Source organism: Saccostrea echinata, unplaced genomic scaffold (genome assembly GCF_033153115.1).
Source record: "Saccostrea echinata isolate AGI-Se365-2 ecotype Australia unplaced genomic scaffold, CSIRO_AGI_Sech_v1 ptg000076l, whole genome shotgun sequence".
Taxonomy (NCBI): Eukaryota; Metazoa; Mollusca; class Bivalvia; order Ostreida; family Ostreidae; genus Saccostrea; species Saccostrea echinata.
Genome location: NW_026889825.1, coordinates 1,944,719 through 1,965,504, shown reverse-complemented (window position 1 = coordinate 1,965,504; position 20,786 = coordinate 1,944,719). Strand labels below are relative to the sequence as shown.

Genomic DNA, 20,786 nt, shown 5'->3' with positions numbered 1-20,786 from the left:
ATTTATAATTATTTTCAACACTCTTTGTAGTTTGTGAAAAGTGCTGCGAACCTATATAGATTCTACTATTTGATTGTTAAAATTACATTTGTTAGACCGTATATTGAATATTTCGCTGGTCAAGTACATTAAATATAGATATAATTAATTCATTTGCAAGAATTCAACAGGTTCGCAGCACTTTTCAAATATCTTCATACTCCTTGAGTTTATGTGTAAAAGCTTGTCATAATTCATTGAGGGTATGCCCCTGCAATATATCGATTTATTACTACCCTTCTATTACCCTTCAATGAATTTGCATACAAATATACGGCAGTTTCACTTGTCTAGTGAATGTACGGTAAGTATATTAATAAATTCATAAAATAGACATCGCATCCAAGTTAATGACCTCTTATATATCTGCAAATAATATTTTATTTAATTACAAAATACATTTTTCATTGTATGAAATATAACTTGATCCGCCTCTCACTGCATACAAACTGCGTCAAATTTTACGATATGACGTCACATTGACAAGTGCATTGCGATCAGTGAATTGTTTTTATATTGATGTGTGGGATTTAACCAGCTACAAAAATGCATGCAATATCTAGTATTGATGTAGTTTAAAGCTATGCAACAGTTTAAAATAGCAAATCATTTCATTTTGTCATAATTTGAAGAACTTATATTTTTGAGTGATGTCATAGTAAGCATTTCCCGTATAAATTAGGCCCCGCCTCCTTACTGCAGCCTCAACTGTGCTGCGCACCGTGATGTGCAATTTGAAAGCCCCAGCTCCAACCAATCAAAAGTTATGAGCTTATGAGGTTAAAGGTGCATGGATACAGATTTGAAGTTAATATTTTCTCAAATTTTCTGTATAATTTCATGACTTATATGTTGCTACAGCATTTCATACTAAAATATAATAAAAATCTTATTTCATCTCAAAGTTATCAAAACTTCGAATTTCTGGACGCGTTGGATTGATACATCCTTGCGCTTTCACAGATTTTAATTTTATTCTTAATATTTAAGAAAAGTGGAAATTTTGTTGTGTATTAATGAAAAATATTAAAACTATGACCCAGAAAATTCAGAGTAGAAATGTTCGAAAGCAAAAACCCACTCACAGTATTGTAAACTTGTCCGTGCTCAGTGGTGTGTGCAGAGTTTAACAATTGAACACACCCGGTGAATCGTAAACATTAACAATAACAGAGCTCGTGCCCTGTTTACAAAAACAGTTTACGTTTCACGGGTGTGTCCAATTTGTTAAACTCTGTACACATCACAGAACACGGACTGACAATACTGATGATTTGGTTTTGCTTTCGAACATTTCTACTCTGAATTTTCTGGATTATAGATGTACTATTCGGTTATGACAGAATCGCTTCTTTTCTTAAATATTAAGGATAAGGTTGAAATTTGTGTACCAGGATAAGTGCAAAGATGTGTTAATCAAACACGTCCCGGAATTCGTAGTTCCAATAATCTCCAGATTTCCAGTTTTTATTATATTTTCGTGTGAAATGCTATTGCGATATATAAGTCGTGATATTATACAGAAAATATGAGAAAATATTAACTTCAAATATGTGTCCAAGCACCCTTAAAGTTTTGTAGACGAGCAGGCAGACAGAAAAACAGCTAGGCAGACAGATAGATAGAATGACGGACGGACAGAGCAAAGCAATATGCCCCGAGTCTTCGATTACGGGGCAATAAAAAAAGGAAATTCATATGATTATTTTGATTATAAGAGTACATGTATACACACAAATAAGTTGTTACATGTGGTTTATAGCTTTAAAAGAATTTATAGAAACCTCAGTTCTACATGACCCCTCCCTAATAATTCCGATCTAGTAAACCGGCTTTGTGATAAACGATAAATTGTATGTATAATAAAAAAGTATAATTGATGGAAACTAATATTGATAACATTTGTTTGTCGTAAGGAAATGAATGCAAATGATTGATAAAAATTAGAAACTTACACATTTTAGTACCTTGAAACACACTAAAGGGACATCTGGTAATTATGTCTTCTCCAGCATGAGGACACAAATTGGTTTGGGTATGTTTGTCTGTTTGTACAAATAAAAGGCCCCGATCACCTGATAGTTATGTTTCTCAGGCTATGACCACTTTGGCCCCACCTGGAAGCGTTCGGTGAGATATATTCATTACCGTCTTTATGCAGCTTGTCTCCTAGATGTCCAGGAGAAAGAAGATAAAGCACATCATTACAGCTCAAAAAACTTTTTAACCTAACATGCTTTGTGAACAGAAATATAATGACTTTTGCTATTTTATTTTTTATATTCATAATTGATAATAACTTTTAGTAATAAGTTGCAATTGCTCCCCTTTTTTGAATGGATAATAGCCTCAATGCATTAAGACATGCTAAGTTATCAGAGAACTTATTTTGGAATTAAGCACCGTTCTCGCTAGAGTGATTTCCACTTATCTTTTAATTTATAAGTTGTTGGCATGTTTTGAGTAAGATTTGGTCTTCTTTATCTGATCCCAAATGTTTTCTTTGGTTGTGAATCAGGACTGTTCCAGGAATTGCAAAAACCACATTTCGTCTGAGGAACTCTCTTGTGATTTTTGAATTATGGCATGCTGCTAAATAATACCTACAATACAAATTGCTTCATGGGAAATACTAAACAGATACACATGGAACTAATAGCTTTCAGTATGACTAGCTTTGTCCCATATCCTGCAGCCAGAACCCTAAACTCAGGATCTATGAGTTTTACAATTTTGGTAAAGGACTCATTGCGTAAAGAAAACGACTTTTGGAGATTGCTCTAATTTTAATGGTTTGGCCACACCCATCAGGTCCAAAGGAGTCAGAGACCATGAAATTTACAATTTTTGTCCTCCTTCATACACATTAGTAGATTCTTTGTACCAACTTTGGCTGAAATAGATACAATAAAAAGCTGAAAATATTCAAAATTTACGACAGACAAACAATGATTGAAGGACGTTGGACGACGGCGGACGATAACAGATAATAATAGGTCACCTGAGTGACTCATGTACCCTATATCTGTATATAGCAGGACCAGGTTGCGTTTAGTGATTAAGTCCATTGTTGTTGGCGCAGTGCAAGCCGATACTTTCGATGGTAAAGTCATTCAGTCGTACAGATTTTGTCTATATTTTCTTTAAATGAAAAAGGTGAAGATAACGATAAAAGGTGCAGTAATGCATTCGTGTATTTTACTACAAGGTGGGATATTAATAAAAACCGGGTTCATCAGTATCTCTGTTGCTATAGATCTTTTTTGTTAGAATATTGCAGTCACTGTGGTATTAAGTGTAATTTTAAGATGAAAAAAAAAACCCAACTTTTTACTGGTAAATCTCACATGATTAAACCATGTTATTATTGGATTAATTTACAGAATGCAAAATCAACCCCTGTTTCTTGGTCAGAACTTTTTAGCCTTTAACTGGAATGAATTCAAACTTCATTATGTTGTTGTCCATGATCTGTCATTATCTTCACTCAGTTCCATCCTTCAAAGGTAAAGTTCAAGCAATGAGATATCAATAGAATATTTTCAACCATATTTCTGCAACTCTTGATATGAATGGCCTCAAACTAAGCTGATAAGCTTGACATCAGGTCAAATCTCAAAGATGAGATGTTGAGATTATGATGCAAATCTTGTTCAGTCACGAACTTTGAACCGTCAATCAAAATACATGCAATCTGAATACCTTAGATGTCCTCAATCATTGGATAAGTCATGATTTTACATTTTTGTTTCAGGTTCATGTAGTCAAGGTAAAATAATAATAGTCTTGGGTATATTTGGGAATTGGGGAGGCATTTAAACTTCAGAACCTCATTAATCTTTGAGATATCACAGGATGAAACTCTGCCATTCAGTTAACTGAAGGGTGACTGAAAGTATACTGAAAGATGACTGAATGACAGAGCTCTGGCATTCAGTGACCTTTTCAGACTTTTGTCACCATTCAGTTGACTGAATGGTGTAGGTTCATCTTGAGATATGATCTTGATTCAAAATCTTCACACACAAAATGATCATTAGCAACAACATGCTAAATTTTGAATTCATTCCAGTCAAGGGTTAAAAATTAATGGCCAGACACAGTTTCTGCATCTGATTGTTCATTAACTCAAACCTTTCATAAATGATTTGAGTCAAAATCATGACACATATAGAGTCATAGCCAACAACATACTATAGAATAAATTCATTTTTTTCCAATCAGGGTTTTCAGATTCTTCAGTATCTTAATTTCCAAATGGCTTTGCATTTGCAGATATCACCATGAGAAGTGATGTTGATCTCAATTCTCAAACCTTTCACTTTTGTAAGCTTTATTGCATGTTTTAAAAAGAGAAGTTTTTGTTCATGTGGCTACGCTATGGGCAAAGTATTGATGCTTAGTTCTTCAGATTGTGACCTTGACAAAGACAAATAAAACAACAACATACAAAATTATACGATTTTTATTCTAAATTTAACATAAGGTTTTGAGCTTCTTTTATTTTAGAGTGTGAATGCCAATATTCAATACAGTTGATAGTTGAATTACAAAAATTGGCATCATTATTTTTTTTCCTGCTAATTAAAAACAAAATACTAGTATGACGTAAAATTATCTTTGGCAATGAATGGTTTTTAAACAAAAACTATATAAAACTAGATGTATAAGGTATGTAATATCAATTGTAAATGATAAATTGATCCACTCAAAAGACTCTTTCGAGAGATATTAAAAACAAATATATATAGCACTAAAGAAATAACATACGATTTCCAAGAATTAATAATATACAGACGTTCCATCATTTACATACATGTATGTTACATGTCTTATCATTAATTAATTTTGAAATTGCATGATAATTCATATCTCATCTTCATTATATTGATAACAGTTGTGAACTTTTCCAAAAATAACACAACCACCTTCCAGATTGCTCTGCTTGCAAATATTCTAAAAAAGTTTGTTTTTGGAAATAAAATTTTTGATAGAAAATTCGAAGTATTTGTCGCAAAATTAATGATTGTTCCTCTTCTTTCTCGTATTCTCGTTTAAAATTGCATAGAGGATATGACGTAGAGGATATGACGTTTGTCCTCCAGATATGTGAGAGAGTCTGCAAATAACCAAAAAGATATTCGATTTATAATGCGTTTCTTTTATTTAATGTTAAATGAAAATTGTAAACTAACCACATAGATATTAAGATAAAATAGTTCAGAGTGTTAAAATGCAGATATTGCTTACTACATACCATACCCGCTTCAATTCATCGTAATTGCGACTGCAGGCAATTATGCGTTCTGCTTGCCTCTGAATGTAAGAAGAAAATATGAAGATATGAAGATAAAGAACAGTAATCAAGCTCAAAAGTCTATTGAAACAATACAAATTTGGAGCAGAGCCAACACGGATCTCTAAAAACATCAGAAGTGGGATCAGGTGCCATAGAGCAGAAAGCATCCCGTGTCGACTGGTTACACCCTCCGTATGCTCCTTGTCATGATTGTGCAAACGAAAAAATCAGTGTGAAAATAAAGGTCTAACAATTTGTGTGAAAAAACGTAAGTCAACATTCGACTCTATGATAGATTGTACTCGCTAACAAGGTCATTATATCGACCTTAGATATTTCCAAATGTTGACTGAAAACGAGACTATTAATATTCTTATTTCATCTACTTATTTGTCAGAAGCTTGCCTCATTTTAGAAATTGTTCGTACGTAGAGCATGTTCTTGCGTATCGAATCATATGGGAGGCATAAACCCTCTGTGCAGTTGACAAAAGTATATTGCTGCATAAATAATGGAAGTTGACGATAGAAAAGTTGAAGTCATCACGTTTATCGTCAAGATTTGTTGTTAGGTTAGCATTAATGTCTTTTTCTTGTAAAATATCCTTATATGAAACAGATGTGTCAGACTGTTATCTTTTCTTTCGGGTTCAAAGGGATATATCGAATCAACGTAGGAATGAAAATAAATATTGTTAATTGATAAAACGTCGTCGATATGTATAAATGTTGAACTCAGGGCCACAGCTAGATACTTTCTTTTCTTGTAGAAGTCTCCGAATAAATTCTGCCTCAAAATAAATACAAAAATAGGTCTGCTAATATAGATTGTTGGAAGACTTGATCTCCAAACCCATTGTATACTAGTTTGATGATATGTTTTCATAGACATGTGCAACGATATATTGAACGAAGATTGGTAAACAAAATACTTAAAGAGAATTTTATTTTTGAAATGACAGAATAATAATGTGTAAAACTAATCAGCAATACCGCACAATATCGGATCAATACTTTTATTTTCTATTATATTCCCTTTCGCAAACATTGAAGTGAATTGAGGAAAAACACATTATCACTTACCTGTATAACCCTCATTAAATCGTACAATAATTTCGTATCTGTCTTAGTCAAACAGATGTCGTCGACCAATGGAGCTGTATTAGAGGACCTTTTCCCACTACCCCAGCTCGTAGAGAAACTGACTTGACCAAATGAAACTGTCAATAGGCTTACGGCAACCAATACCTGAATCCAGAATTTACAGAGCATGGTCTGGTTCAACAAACGTCCTAAAACGTCAAAAGAATCTTAAATTAACGAATGATATGAAAAATGAAAAGTAAAGAAGGTACGGTTTCAATAGAGATCTGAACCTGTATTTCTTTTTTATATAAATATGAAATCGTTGTGGGAAATTAGAACTCATGCTTTCTAAATTATTCAAAGACATTGCAATAAGGTCCTGAAGATCGTTTTGCGTATATGACCTCCTAAATGCCAATAGTGACGTCATAAATTTGTGCATTTTCAAGTATTTTCTTAAAAAGTAGCAGAAGACATCAATTTTCAGTATAATTTTCTTTCAGACAATCTAGACTACATGCACCGCCCACAAAGATTTTAAGAAATTTGATTTCTCAAAACTTTTTACAAAACATGTCCGAAAATTGAAGTTGGCGACGGCTGTGGACACTATTTTCATAAAGAAAATAACCCTTAAAATGAGTCATTTTAGGCTTTTTCTGTTTAAAATGTAGAAATGTAAGAACTTATGACGTCATATTTCCAAAACAGTCTTTCTTTTTACCATTTTCTTTCCTGATTTATCACAGTTATGCATTCATCTCAACATATTTAAAACCAATTTTAAAACATTTTGAAAACATCGAATTTTAAGGGCATCATAAACCCAAACCATACCAATTTTTTGGGATAATTTAGTAAAACATACGCCACACTCTATGAATATTTTTGAATCTGCATGCTTTGTTGTTCAAAATTTCTTACATATACTGAAATTAACATTGCTTCTCAATCTTTTATACAAGGTTACGTTCTGGCATCCTTACTTTGTTATTAAGGCATTTAAATCCTTTTCTTTAAGGATGTTTGGGTACATTCATGACCTTACAAATTTTATCAAATATTTTACTCACTATATTCGCGGATATAGCTGCTATATTCATGTTTAGATACAAGAATTAGAGAATTCTAAATTGAGTGCAAATATAGGTCCTGCATTTATTGGGAAAATCACGATTAAGCGTAAATATCTTTAAAAATATTATCCATTTGCGGTGTTCGTGGATAAAATCACGAAAGGCCGTGCCAAAATAGCCAAAACATGTCTATTACTATCAATGATACAATACAATTTTGTAATACTGATTATTATTATTAGAGGGTGTTTATGATACATTAAAGATATACAAAGATTACTTAAATGCAATATTATATTAAAGAAATTTTGAAATGCACGCAGACTATTGGGTAACTCCTACAAACGTTCATTCATATTTATTTTGAGCAGATAAAATGAAATAACCATTATTTTTAAAAAAAAAAAATCGTGAACTCATGAATGTACCCAAACACCCAAAAATACCCAAATACCCCAAAAAGGTTTGAAGCCTTGCATGATAGCAAAATTAAACTTGCATGTAATCAATTCTTGTATCTAAACTTCAAGGTAACGGGTGTATTTGTGGTCATACTGTGAAAAGATATGCTATAAATTATTGGAAAAACATTATTAACAATCTACAACCTTGCGTAAATCCGAGTAATAAAAATTAACACCTGTAAACGAGGCTTAGAATATCTTTTGTAATTGTTACCTGCTGACAGGTTTAAAATAACGACTCAATTATTTTACCTGAAAGGGGGGATTAATTTAGCTTACTGCTCGAGATAGTTGTGTTATGCCTGTTGTTAAAGAAATTTATGGTTAGGTTTTTTGCTTCGTTTCCCATGAAAATGAAAAAGTAATAGATATTCTTTGTTCAATAAATTTTGTCGCTATCGGAATGCGCGAGTCAATAAATGAGCAGAGAGATTTCAAGTCTCTTACGTCAACTGTTGATTGACAGATGTTTTTTTTTAGACAGAAAGATTTTTTTTTATATTTTCATCAATGTTGACGTATTTGAGATTGCCAAAAAAAAAAAAAATGTGTTTGGTCTTTGGCAATGAAAGTATGAAAAAATATGAAGCAAAATATTTTTTTTTTCATTAAATTATTTTATTTTGTTTACTTTCCATTGATATTGCCAAATCCCAAAACCTGTTCACCCCTTGTAATAATTCTTATGTTTGTCTCTATAATGTGTTTCTTTATACCCGAAATACAAAGGACGATTTTTGTATTTGGTCTTTGGAAATGAAAATAATAGAGGATTTTTGAATTTTCTCATTTTTTCTGATGTTATAGATCTAAACAGACTATAACATCGGAAGGAATGATAAAAATTTATTTCAAGGCAATCATTTCATTGACGTTTTGAACTTCGAACTGCCTTGTGTAAATTGAATTGAAAATATAGATATATATGAAGCGTTTGAAGTTTATCTAAATGTACTTCAAGTCCTCTTGCTTTTCAAGGCACACTTTTTCTAAGAAAATAATTATATAAAAATAAGTTATTAAGTGCGTGTCCAAGAGAGAGGTACGACCAGACAAAACTAGCTAAATAAACAAACATAATACACAACATCGGGAATACTTTGGATTAACATAAGAATCAACAAGCATGCGGAAGACAGACTCTCTGAAATTTCGAAATCTTTAGAGAGTGCATTGAAGAGAATAGGCGAATATTAGAACTTAAAATAGGTATACTGTATATTTTGCAGTTCTAACAAAACCATACGCCAAATGTATTGCTCAATGTTTAACAAGTATCCGTACATGTCACATGTACATTGCGTGGGCTCAGCTGCAAAATTTATGACGTTTATAGTTCTTTATAAGTACATGAATATTAATTAAGACTTAATGGACCCCTCCCCCCAAATTCTGATATTTAATTTTAATTGTTCCACTCACTAAGCAAACATTTTGATTGAAAATTAATTCATATAAAAAAGGGGTAACGGGGATTGTCTGGAAAAAATTCGTGGAACTGTTACGTTTTTAAAGATATTAAAGTCAATAAAGCTTGAATATGGTATGAAAATATTTGTCCATGAAATTCTTGTCCTCTTGTCATCAGTTGAGTTTAATGTACAATAAATACTAGTTGTAGGAATGAACCACTTCAGGGTCGTGTAGGGGGAACCTCCCAAAAATTTGACAAGCCAAGAAAAGTTAACTACCCAATCAAAAATCCTATTTTGGTAGGGGGAGTGGTGGAGGGGGCGTTAGGGCTTTCTGTAAATCTTTGGCACATTTTTATTTCAAATGCTGGGATGTGCTAGTGTACAACCTCACAGCAGCAAAAATTCCGGGGAGTCATACAGCACGGGGAGACAAACAGCATCTAAATGAAAATTTTCATATGAAAACAACAGCAAAAGACTATACCCGGAACCCCCCCCCCCCTCTTCTTCGCGCTCTACGGGCTTGCGCTTTCATTAAGTATTTAAAGCAAATCCCATATATAAATGTAGATAAAGAACATCGCGGCTCGTGAAACGTGGTAATTCTATCATTTACATGTACTTATTTTCTGAAACGGATTACGACATATTAATAAAAAAAAGCACATCGCATTAAAATGACGAGGGTTACCAATTTTTTTGAATTGTGTATTAAGCTTTGTTAGGGTATATTGTACTTATCTATTTATATCTTGTACTAAATAAAACGTGATGCAATCAACTCTTTAATGAATTTAAACGTTACCATATAGAATAGCACAATTTTCTCTTTCTTAATGTAAGAATAGTACTATAGATATGTTTATAAAATGTAGTTTAGACATAATTAATAAAAAGGACTATTTAGATATTGCCATACTTATCTATTTAGATCTCAAGCTGTATATGTTTTTGCATAAAATAAAGGAATTAACAGCAGAATGCATCTGTCGATATTTATATGTTGTAAATTTAAGCTTCGGATCTTATGCATTTTCAAAATCAACTTGCTTATTCACAATGAAATATCACACAATTTTTAACTTAATTTTAATTATTCAGAATGAGCATATTATGAAAGTGTTTCTATTTCAAATATTTTAAACATAAATAAATTTATCTTTATGAGATGCCTGATATTCTCAAAAGTCCATTTAAACAATACAAGTTATAAGCAGAGCCAACACAGACCTCTGAAAACAGAGGTGGGATCAGGTGCCATTTGGGAGTAAGGACCCCTGTCGACCGATCACACCCTCCGTGTGCTCCTTGTCATTACTGGGTGAAGGGGGAAAATCCGTAGACAATTCAGAGTGAAAATAATGGCCTAACAATTTGTACGAAAAACGTCAGTCAACAATTTTACAATGACAGATTGTACTTGCAATTAAGTTTATTGTATCGACCATAGAAATGTTGACTTTAAACGAGATTGTTGATATCCTTGTATCATTAGCTTGTTTGTCAACAGCCTGCTAAAATCTTGAAGAAATATATATTTGTAATACTATATTTAGTAAACAGACAATAAAATTGACAGGTTGATGATTTCTTTTCTTCTTTTTTATTATTTTTTTGACGTCTTTAATATATGCTTCTATGTATAACTCTAATTTCGAAGAATGAAAGAATATCATGAATGAACCATCAACCAATATTGCCATTACAGCTACATGTATATATCTAAAGCAGATGTTTTTTCATTAATTTGACCTTTCTACCAGCGTAAATTTATGTCATTAGATTTTAAAACATAATTTTAGATATCAAAGTAATCTTTTTGGATATTTATTTTGATGAAAATTGGAAAATATTCTTAACACATATGTATACATTAGGAAAAAAAAAGATGTATGGACATTACTTCTTTACTCTGGATTATGAATTATTTGCAAAATCCTTAAATTCAACTTCATTCACAGATAAGTATATATTTTTCTAAGACATTATTTTTTCAGAATTATTAATATTTGAGTTAAAAGAAATCAAAACAAAAGTCCAAGACAGAACAAAATCCACTTTTTAACTTTGTAATTTGCAAGGGAATAAATAAAAGAGATTTAAGTCACAAATACATTAAAATTTAATCTTGATTCATTAAAGAATAACTATAACACAATCCTTTAAGCACCTAGAAGCTACATACCTCTTAAGTTATCGTAAGCCCTTTTTGGAATGACAAGTGAATTGAAGTGAAAGAACGATAAAACATACACAAGTACTTATAACTCCCAGACGAAAAAAGGCGTAGGGAAAAAAATCAGAATCGATAAACTAAAAAAATACTGGCCACTTAGCTAACGTATAGAACACGACAGACACAGTGATGAGTATATGCTTCAGACATTCTTCTCAGAATTTGAAACCAATCACCAGATTAGTACAATTTAAAGAGACACATCTGAAATAAAACAGACTTCTTCTACATAGTTGACCAGCATCTCAAATCTGATGATAGCTTTTAGTTCAGAAAGTTGTTAGATAATTTAGGGTGCGTGGATGTCCTTATTAACTTCAAATTCCTCCAACGCAGATCACACTTGTTTTTACTTAATTCATCATATTCACAGAGACGCATTGATATTTTATTAATGAAAATGTGAGAAATCGACAACCTATTATTTAGCGTATCTCTGCCAAACTTCCCATTGATCAATGCAAACATGCGAATTTTTCTTTAATGAGAGAAATGCGCAAAGGTTAAAATCAATTATGATACTCCCTGTTTGTGAAGAGATGTTGATAAGATAGTATGACCAAACAGTTTACAACACTATTGTACTTAATAGCTCTACAGAACAGGAAACTGAAAAATACAATGGGATTTTTAATAAAATTTATTGATACCTCCATTATCACGGGTTAACACTGAAGACTACCAAGCTTTGGTGACCTTGATTATTTATTCTGCCCTTTTCTCATCGATCTTTTCAATATTACTTCAATTGGCCTTAAATAATATATACCAAAGATAAGTAAGTACTATATTTGTACCCATTAAAGTATGATTGATATTTTAGAGTATAATTTGGGGTTCATATTTATGTGAGTTTCATATTTTAGCGAGATTCATATTTTTAGTGAGATTTATATTTTAGTAGGGTTCGTATTTTAGTAGAATTTATATTTTAGTGATATTTTTAGTGGGGGTTCCTTTTTTTATTCGAAATTATATATTTGAATGAGATTCTTATTTCAGTGGGATTCATATTCCTAGTGGACTATGTACTGGTACTTTAATGATTTATTTTCAATGGGATTTATATTTCAGTGGGATTCATATGTTAGTAGGATTCATATTCAAGTGAATTTATGTTCAAATGATACATATTTAAACACCATTGGCAAGATGTACATGTATGAAATCTTAAAAAAAACATAACAATGTTGGAGAATAATCCCAATCAAGATTAATATTTAAAATGATGCTCTGTATTATAAACTTTTCTACATAAAGTACTAGGGCGTACTATTAAAATATATGAATAAATTTCGATATATTCGTTGGCAACGTTTTTTAATTAACAATAGTTATTTCATTCATATATCAACTCTATATATCCCATTGAAGTCGAAATAAAAGATAACAGCATAAAATGCCATATCTATTTCATACTTGGATGTTTTACTGGCTTAAGACACAAATGGTCAACTATCAACTGGACTATACCACAGATAGGAATGACTTCAGCTTTTCCATCGTCAGCTTTCTCTATTTATGAAGTAAAATTCCACTATCACATGTACATGATGTGTATGCCAACTGATTCGGTACGCAAGAGCATGCAGTGAGTACAATCAATTTAAAAACTGAGAGAAGCTGTTGACAAATAAGTTGATGTTACAGTCTTCAACTTTGTCATTTAAATTCAGCATTTCACAAATTCTATAGTCTTTATAATGACCTTGTTTTCAAATACAACCTATCGTTGGGCCGTATTATGACTCACAAATTGTTTCTCACCAAATTGTTAGGCCATTTTTTTAAAGCATTTTGACTACTGATTTCTGCATTTACCTGATCAATGCTGTCCGTTTTTTGCCCTTTCATGATTCATTTTCTTTACTGTATGGATGAGCTTGATCACTGTTCGTCATCATCACCTTTTACAATACTGTGGAATCATTATTGTTCGTTGGGGACCAATGTTCTTGGTCACCCTTACCCCTAAATGCACGATTATTTTGTCAACGTATTGATTCACTGAATCTACCGTATAAATATCTATACCTACGAATTTACATCCCATGAACCAGTAAATGTTTGCTTGCCCACGAACATTTACCCCCCCCCCCCCCGCCCCCCCCCCCCCACACACACAGGTAATATTTCACTAAGGCATGAAAAAGGTGAATTTTCAGCGTCTTTGAGAAATGTGGTCTTGAAGATCTCCAATTTACCTATAGTCTTGTCCGATTTATAGAAAAAAATACTTCTAACGGCAAATAATTATTATTTGGTCCAGCATAGATTTTTAACCTATTTCGAGTATGCTGAATCCGAAAAAATATGCTGGCCTTCATGAAAATGGCGTTAAAAAGGTCAAAATGGCGATTCAAAATGGCGGACATGCAATTTTTCTAATTTTCTTTTAATGTCGTTCAAATAGGAGAAAGAATGTGTGAATATCTCACAGAGTGTAATGCAACTATAAAAATGATAAAGGAATGCTAACATTATTACTTTAATTCGAAAAACTTAGTTGTTTCTACACTTAATTCGAATTTTCTCTGCTTTGTTCAGGATTTCACATTTGCAAATATCCATACACTGCAGATTGTTTTTTTTCCTTTTGCATCTCACTATTCTACAACTGAATGATGGTACAACTGTAAGTTATAATTTGAATTTGGGAAAAATCTCTGCCATGGCCCATTCATAAGTTTGCAGCAAACAACCAAGAACATCCATTCCATCTCAATTGACTTAGAAATGTGAGGTTAACACTACATCTGCCTATCTTTATATAGTGTACTGCCTGGCATTGTGCTCGGTTTACATGCATATAAACAGAATGGGAAGCGTAATTCCTAAATTATTTTTGATGCGCGTTAGTGGACACTGTGTATTTGTTACGCAACTTAAAGACGATTTTTTGGGGTTTTTTTTGATCGGCTAATTTTCCTTCTCCTCAACCTTCTAGTGATATGTACCACAATGAGTGAATTGTATTAAACATATTTTTCTGAAGCTCTGGAAAAGACAGATATACAAATATTGGAATTTCATACACAGTATCTGATACAATCAGATGAGAAATTTTTTGTGACAAAATCACTGAAGACCAAAGAACTTCTGTTAATTTAAAAATTCAATTTTGTTCTCTATTTCTTCACCAATTTCCAATTTTAAATAACTCACACACAATATACAAAATACCTAGTGTGTATTCCCCAACACTTTCTCATAAATTTTTACTGCTAATGTTATCATTTAAGCATAGAGTCTTAAAAATATAGTACAGTATCTATGTATAAAAATCTGTAAAATTTGGGTAACGATATACATGCATTTAAACTAGAAGGATAACTGGTATTTATAAATGCATTCAATTTTATAATATTTAAAGAAGATAGAATAATACTCCTCTACCTGGTTCTCTTATAAATGAATATTGTCGCCCGCGTGGCGCAGTGGTAGAGCGTCTGCGTTAGAGTCGCGAGGTAAAGAGTTGATCTTTACGTCGCGGGTTCGAATCCCACTGTGGGACGTGGAGACCGGTCCTTCGGATGAGACCGTATAAACCGAGGTCCCGTGTCGCAGTAGGTGCTGGCACGAAAAAGATCCCTCACTGCTCAATGGCCGTAAGTGTCGAGTATAGGACAAAATTTGCAGCTCTCCACCGGCAAATGGTGGCGTCTCCATATGAGTGAAAAATTCTCGAGAGGGACGTTAAACAACATACAAACAAACAAAAACAATATAAATGAATATTCCTCTGATCCAATCCAATCTTAATTATTAATTTATGTTTAAAGATTAGGACATCCCAATCCACTTTTACCGATTTAAAATTTCTGGCTGAACACTGACCTTTTAACTTGATTATTTTTCCAAATAAAATTATTTATATTTCTAACGTTTCCAGTATTATTTTTGGAGATGTAGTAACATTGATATGACAGATAATTGCTTATTCTAGCCACATATAATGTGTTAGGGTTTGATAATGAAAAAAACAGACTTTTTACGGAGTAGTGTATGCCTCATAAACTTTTGATTTTTCAGCTTACCATTCCTATATTCAAAATACTCAAACCCTGTAATACATGTATATACTAAAGAAAAAAGTTAACTTATTCAGCAAGGGTATAATTCAATAATTGTGCAGTTTTGCATCGTCAGCTATATTTATTTATCTGAACTTTTACTTGCCTTTTGTATCTAAAATATCTTTCAATTTACAGTACACAAATTGGCGACTGTAAGACGAATGTTGCATTTTCTACAAGGCTCTTAAATTGGTATTTCTTAAATTAAAAAAAAGTAGTTGAATTGTGATATGATACGGAATCGTTTGCTATATTGTTTACTTATAATGTGATGTTCTAAATTTGTAGCGAGTTTCCTGTCGTCTTAAAAGCATCTTGTTTGTCTCGACAATGCTTTTAATTAGTAAGAAACATATTCGAAGAGAAAATCTATAAACTGATCTAAACATTGCTATCAACTTCCATATGGTGCACAGGAAAGTAATATCACATAGCATAAAACTTGTTCTATTCATGCTTTAACTTTCTTGGATCTTTTAAAAAGAGAATGTACTGTAAAACTTGATAGTAAGCATGATCTTTAATTTAATAATATAACCGTACAGGAAAGTCCTAATGTATATTTTTATTTTATTTGAACTATATATTAGAGGCAGTAATAATGAGAATTTTCCTAATCCAATGTAGATGAAGAAATATTTTTCCTTTTAACTCTCAAAATTTACAATTTTATCCTTTTTAAAAAAAGTAATAAGCTTTAACAATTTTAATTTTTGAAATTTTTCTTTTAAAGATTCAAACAAAATCATAAACTAGAAATAATAGGTACCCATAAAGTATAGTAACATAACATTTAGGATCATTTAAATGTTATTTGAAATATTTAAGAGACAATGTATCAAGATAAATCAAAGTCCTTCGTTTTGCTAAATGTTTTAAGTCCAAAAAATTTAAACTCTTTTTGGAAATAAATAAAATATTACTAATTAGGTAGTTTTTAAATTTTTCGTCTAGATGAGTTACCAATGAACATGAAAACAAACTATTCGACGCTCATGATCCTTGACTTCATTCTATATATTTAATATTAATTTGTTAATGTTTATGACTTTCACATATTATTCTAAGATGATGCACTTTATCAAACTCAACAACAGATTATTCAAAATTCTACACAGTTTTGGGGAAAAAAGCAAACAAACGTTTATATTTTTTTTTCAAGAGGGATTAAGAAGAAGCATACGAAATTGAAAGCTATCAACAATAAATACTTGATTTTTTTTAAAACTGGATATTGAACAATTATTTGACAGAGAATCTTTTCAAGATTAATTTCTTCTTTGCATTCTAATTAAACATTGATTTAAGAACTTTTAGATGAATTTAAAAAAAAAAATGAATTCAAAATAAAATAAATTTGATCGCTGATATCGGTAGATATATTTGCTGGCTTAATAAAGCAAATTTAATATTACTGACTCATTTATGATTAATGCCTCATATTTCTTTATCAAGTTATTTGTATAAATATTTTTAGCAAAAATAAAGAGTTTAACATAAGTTGTTTTTTTTTCAAAGTACACTGTTGTTATATCTATATACATTGTATACTTACAAAATTAATGAAACAGTGCGTATGTAAGTTGAAAAGATCTAATATTCATTTCTAATGTCCACGATATAATATGGCTATCTTGTGATTTTGAAATATGGACAATCCGTTGGGGAAAAATAGGTATAAAGATACAAGAAATAATGTTGATTATAAAATACAGGATTTCTTTTTCTAATGGCCATTCTTCATTATGTATTTGTACATTTCTAAAAATATATAACAGATGGTTAAATGACAATTTTAATCCTTTCTTTCCATTTTTTAAATAAGGTAATGTATCTTACCAAATGTACATCGTTTCTTTTCATGAAATCGATATGTTGTATTTTAATATATATGTCTAATCCTTCCAGTTAGATTAGTTCGAGGTTTTTCCGACTGATGATAAATGAATGACATTGAATATTCTGCCTAAGGTTACCGGTATGAATTTATGAAATAACATTCACTCAGATTACCTTTGTAACGCATATTTTATAAGTACTAAGTAACAATCTGTTTTATAGGCTGAAATATTCAGCCTGCTGACACACAGAATATTGGGGTAGTTGACAACTTACAGTAAAACACGCTTATAGCAAATACGCCTATGATAAATTGACGTTTACAGCGTATTGATTTTCATTCCCCGAGGCTTTAAAATACATTGTGAATTTAACAGATAAAACGAATTACGTTTACAACGAAGCAAAATTGTCCGTCCCTGGTCTTCGTTATAAGTGTGTTTTACTCTATTATTTCTCACGGGAGTCTTTATTCAGTGACGCCTTTGTGTTGTCTATCTGAAAAAAGAAAAAAAAAACCATAGGCCTTTAATAGCCATTTAATTCCTATATAAGATGCAAGATAATAAAAGTTGAAAAAGACACTGTAAATGAGAATTTTTTTTTTGCTCTAGACAATTGCCATTTCTTGCACATGTTGGTTGATGTTTCTGTGTACTATTACCACAGAATTCGAACGCAGTCGATCAAAGTGATACACAAGAGGGACATTAAAGCAAGAAAAGCATTATTGCACTTCTATTTGACCATCCTTATCATTATGTTTCCTTTATTTTAACCACATATATTTTTCCTGTCGTGATATGTATATAATGAAGTAAAAATAATACTTCAATATTCAATAAACTGAGAAGTTTCAGCCCATCAAGGTCTTAATATTTTTATGCCCCGTATCGAAGATTCGGGGGTATATAGTTTTTGCCCTGTCCGTCCGTCTGTCTGTCTGTCTGTCTGTTTGTACCCAAAAACTTTAACCTTGCCCATAACTTTTAAGTGGTTGGAGCTATGGCTTTCATATTTCACATGTGTATTCCTTGTGACAAGACCTTTCTTTTGGTACCACAATATTTGACCTTGACCTTGGAGTTTGACCCAGTTTTGCAAAATTTTACCAAACTTTATCCTTGGCCATAACTTTTGAACAATTGGTGTTAGGGCTTTCATACTTCACATGTGTAATCCTTGTGGCAAGACCTTCCTTTGGATACCAATATCTTTGACCTTTTGACCTTGACCTAGGAGTTTGACCTACTTTTGAAAAACTTTAACCTTGGCGATAACTTTTGAACAGTTGATGCTAGGGCTTTTATATTTCACATGTGTAATCCTTGTGACAAGAGCTTTCTTTGGATATCAATACCTTTGACCTTTGACCTTGACCTTTAAGTTTGACCTACTTTTGGAAAAATTTAACCTTCGTCATAACTTTTGAACTATTGGTGCTTCGGCTTTCATATTTCACCTGTGCATTTCTTGGGAGAAGGCCTTTCCTTGGGCACCATTAATTTTGACCATTTGACCTTGATGTTTGACATATTTTTGAAAAAAAAACTTTAACCTTTTCCATCTCTATTCAATGGTTGCTTCTAGGGCTTTCATATTTCACAGGTTTATTCCTTGAGGCAAGACCTAACTTTGCGTACCAACATATTTGATTTGCATTTGAGAAAGTTTAACCTTTGCTATAATACTAAGTTGCCATACTGGGGCATCAGTGTTTCACAAACACCCCCTTTTTTTTAAGATAAAAATATTGAGTATACTAGAAGTTTACTAGTTTTCATAGAAATATTAGAAATATAGTGATAGTTAGCTTTAATTTTAATGATATGTAATAATATTTTGGACCCTATGTATGCTGTTAGTAATATATACTATAAAATTATAGTTAATTACTTGAGATTGATTGAGGGTTATATTCAAAAAAGGAATAATGGAGATAAATATTTAGATAATGTACTTCTGTTAGGTTCCTGGATATCTACCTAAAAGGTATGGAAGGAGTTCATTAAAAGACGTTTAAAAAGTTTGAAATATGTTGTACATGTATATCTTAATATTGATACTCAGTAACCTACATATCTCTAGTGCACAAGAATCTGTTAGAGAAAAATTGAACAAAAATTCAAGGTACTGTAAAGAGTTTGTAATTTTTTTAAATTTAAATATTTATTTTTCTTCCTCTATAAAAATGTATCTATAATTTGGATGGCAATTAAAATAATTTGAATAAAATGAATTAAACATTCCATGACTAGTGTTTTAGCTCACCTGTGTCAGAGCTGAAGGTTGCATGGCACAAAGTATTATTTGGTAAAAAGGGATTAAAGTGAGTTAATATTGAGGACTACGTCCTTTTTCAAGGGATCATAATCTGGAAGAACAGGTTTGGGTCCCTTAAAAATCCCCCCCTTTCCTAGAAAAGAAATTTTCCTGTTAATTGTAAGTCCAGATTTGTAAAAATCATAGCCCCCTGTCTTGAGGTGAGGAATATATAGAATCTTACAAAACATTTTGAGGAACAGCAGAAACTAAAAAAATCATATGATAATACAGGCATTCCTCATGTGGTGTAAGTTCAGGTTTATTCATCTCATGACTCCTGGGGCTTGAATGGACCCACAGTATGGGTTTAAAGTAAATGTAGCAGGAAAAAATTGAAGAAGAAATCTTCCCAGCAATAGTAAGATTCAAATATATAGTCAGAATACTTTACAAGTATCTCAATACAGTGTAGAAATTCTTTTCCTTCAAAGCATGTCACCTGTGGCTTTATAAATGTGATTTTTTTTTTTAAAATGTCATATCAAGGACTTCAGGACTAAGTTGTTCATCATTATATATAAGAATCTTGGTAACATAAACGATAATTCAAATCATTATTCCGGACTAGGGTGGAGGCATATATATGGCAGAACATCAAGATCATATAATCAAATTAATGTACGAATAAGGTTCTACAAATGTGTACAACAAAGTTTTCTCAAACCATGCCCCCAGGGACTAAGATTGGGAATCAATTCGGTCAGAGATGTGTATTGGAATAGCAAAAATCTTTTTGAAAGGGTTATCTAAAGTAAAAGAGGATAATAAGTGAACAAACAGTAAAGCTAATGCATTTTCATGTGGTGCAATTCGAGATTTGTTGAATGAAAAATAAAATTATGGCCCCCAGAGCAAGGACGGGACCACATTAAAAGGATTAAAAAAAGGCATAGGCTTAGGGTATGTGGGTTGAGGCAACTATTTCGTTAAAA

General features: G+C 31.8%; 1 protein-coding gene across 1 annotated transcript; it reads right to left on the bottom strand.

The window, feature by feature from the left end:
- Nucleotides 1-4,767: 4,767 nt before the first annotated feature.
- On the bottom strand, nt 4,768-6,625 carry LOC133176527 (uncharacterized). Its single transcript, XM_061311645.1, has 3 exons — nt 6,421-6,625; nt 5,302-5,355; nt 4,768-5,158 (listed from the first exon to the last, which is right to left on the bottom strand). The coding sequence occupies exons 1-3, from the start codon at nt 6,607-6,609 to the stop codon at nt 4,922-4,924; spliced, it is 480 nt and encodes a 159-aa protein (XP_061167629.1). The 5' UTR covers nt 6,610-6,625; the 3' UTR covers nt 4,768-4,921.
- Between the last annotated feature and the right edge of the window lie 14,161 nt (nt 6,626-20,786).

What these genes read in the sequence shown, in the direction of transcription:
- LOC133176527 (XM_061311645.1), bottom strand. Translation starts at nt 6,609, where the DNA reads ATGCTCTGTAAATTCTGGATTCAGGTATTGGTTGCCGTAAGCCTATTG. An exon ending in ATTTAATGAGGGTTATACAG is followed by an intron (nt 5,356 to 6,420) that starts GTAAGTGATAAT and finishes TCTTACATTCAG; the next exon opens with AGGCAAGCAGAACGCATAAT. An exon ending in ATTACGATGAATTGAAGCGG is followed by an intron (nt 5,159 to 5,301) that starts GTATGGTATGTA and finishes GGTTATTTGCAG; the next exon opens with ACTCTCTCACATATCTGGAG.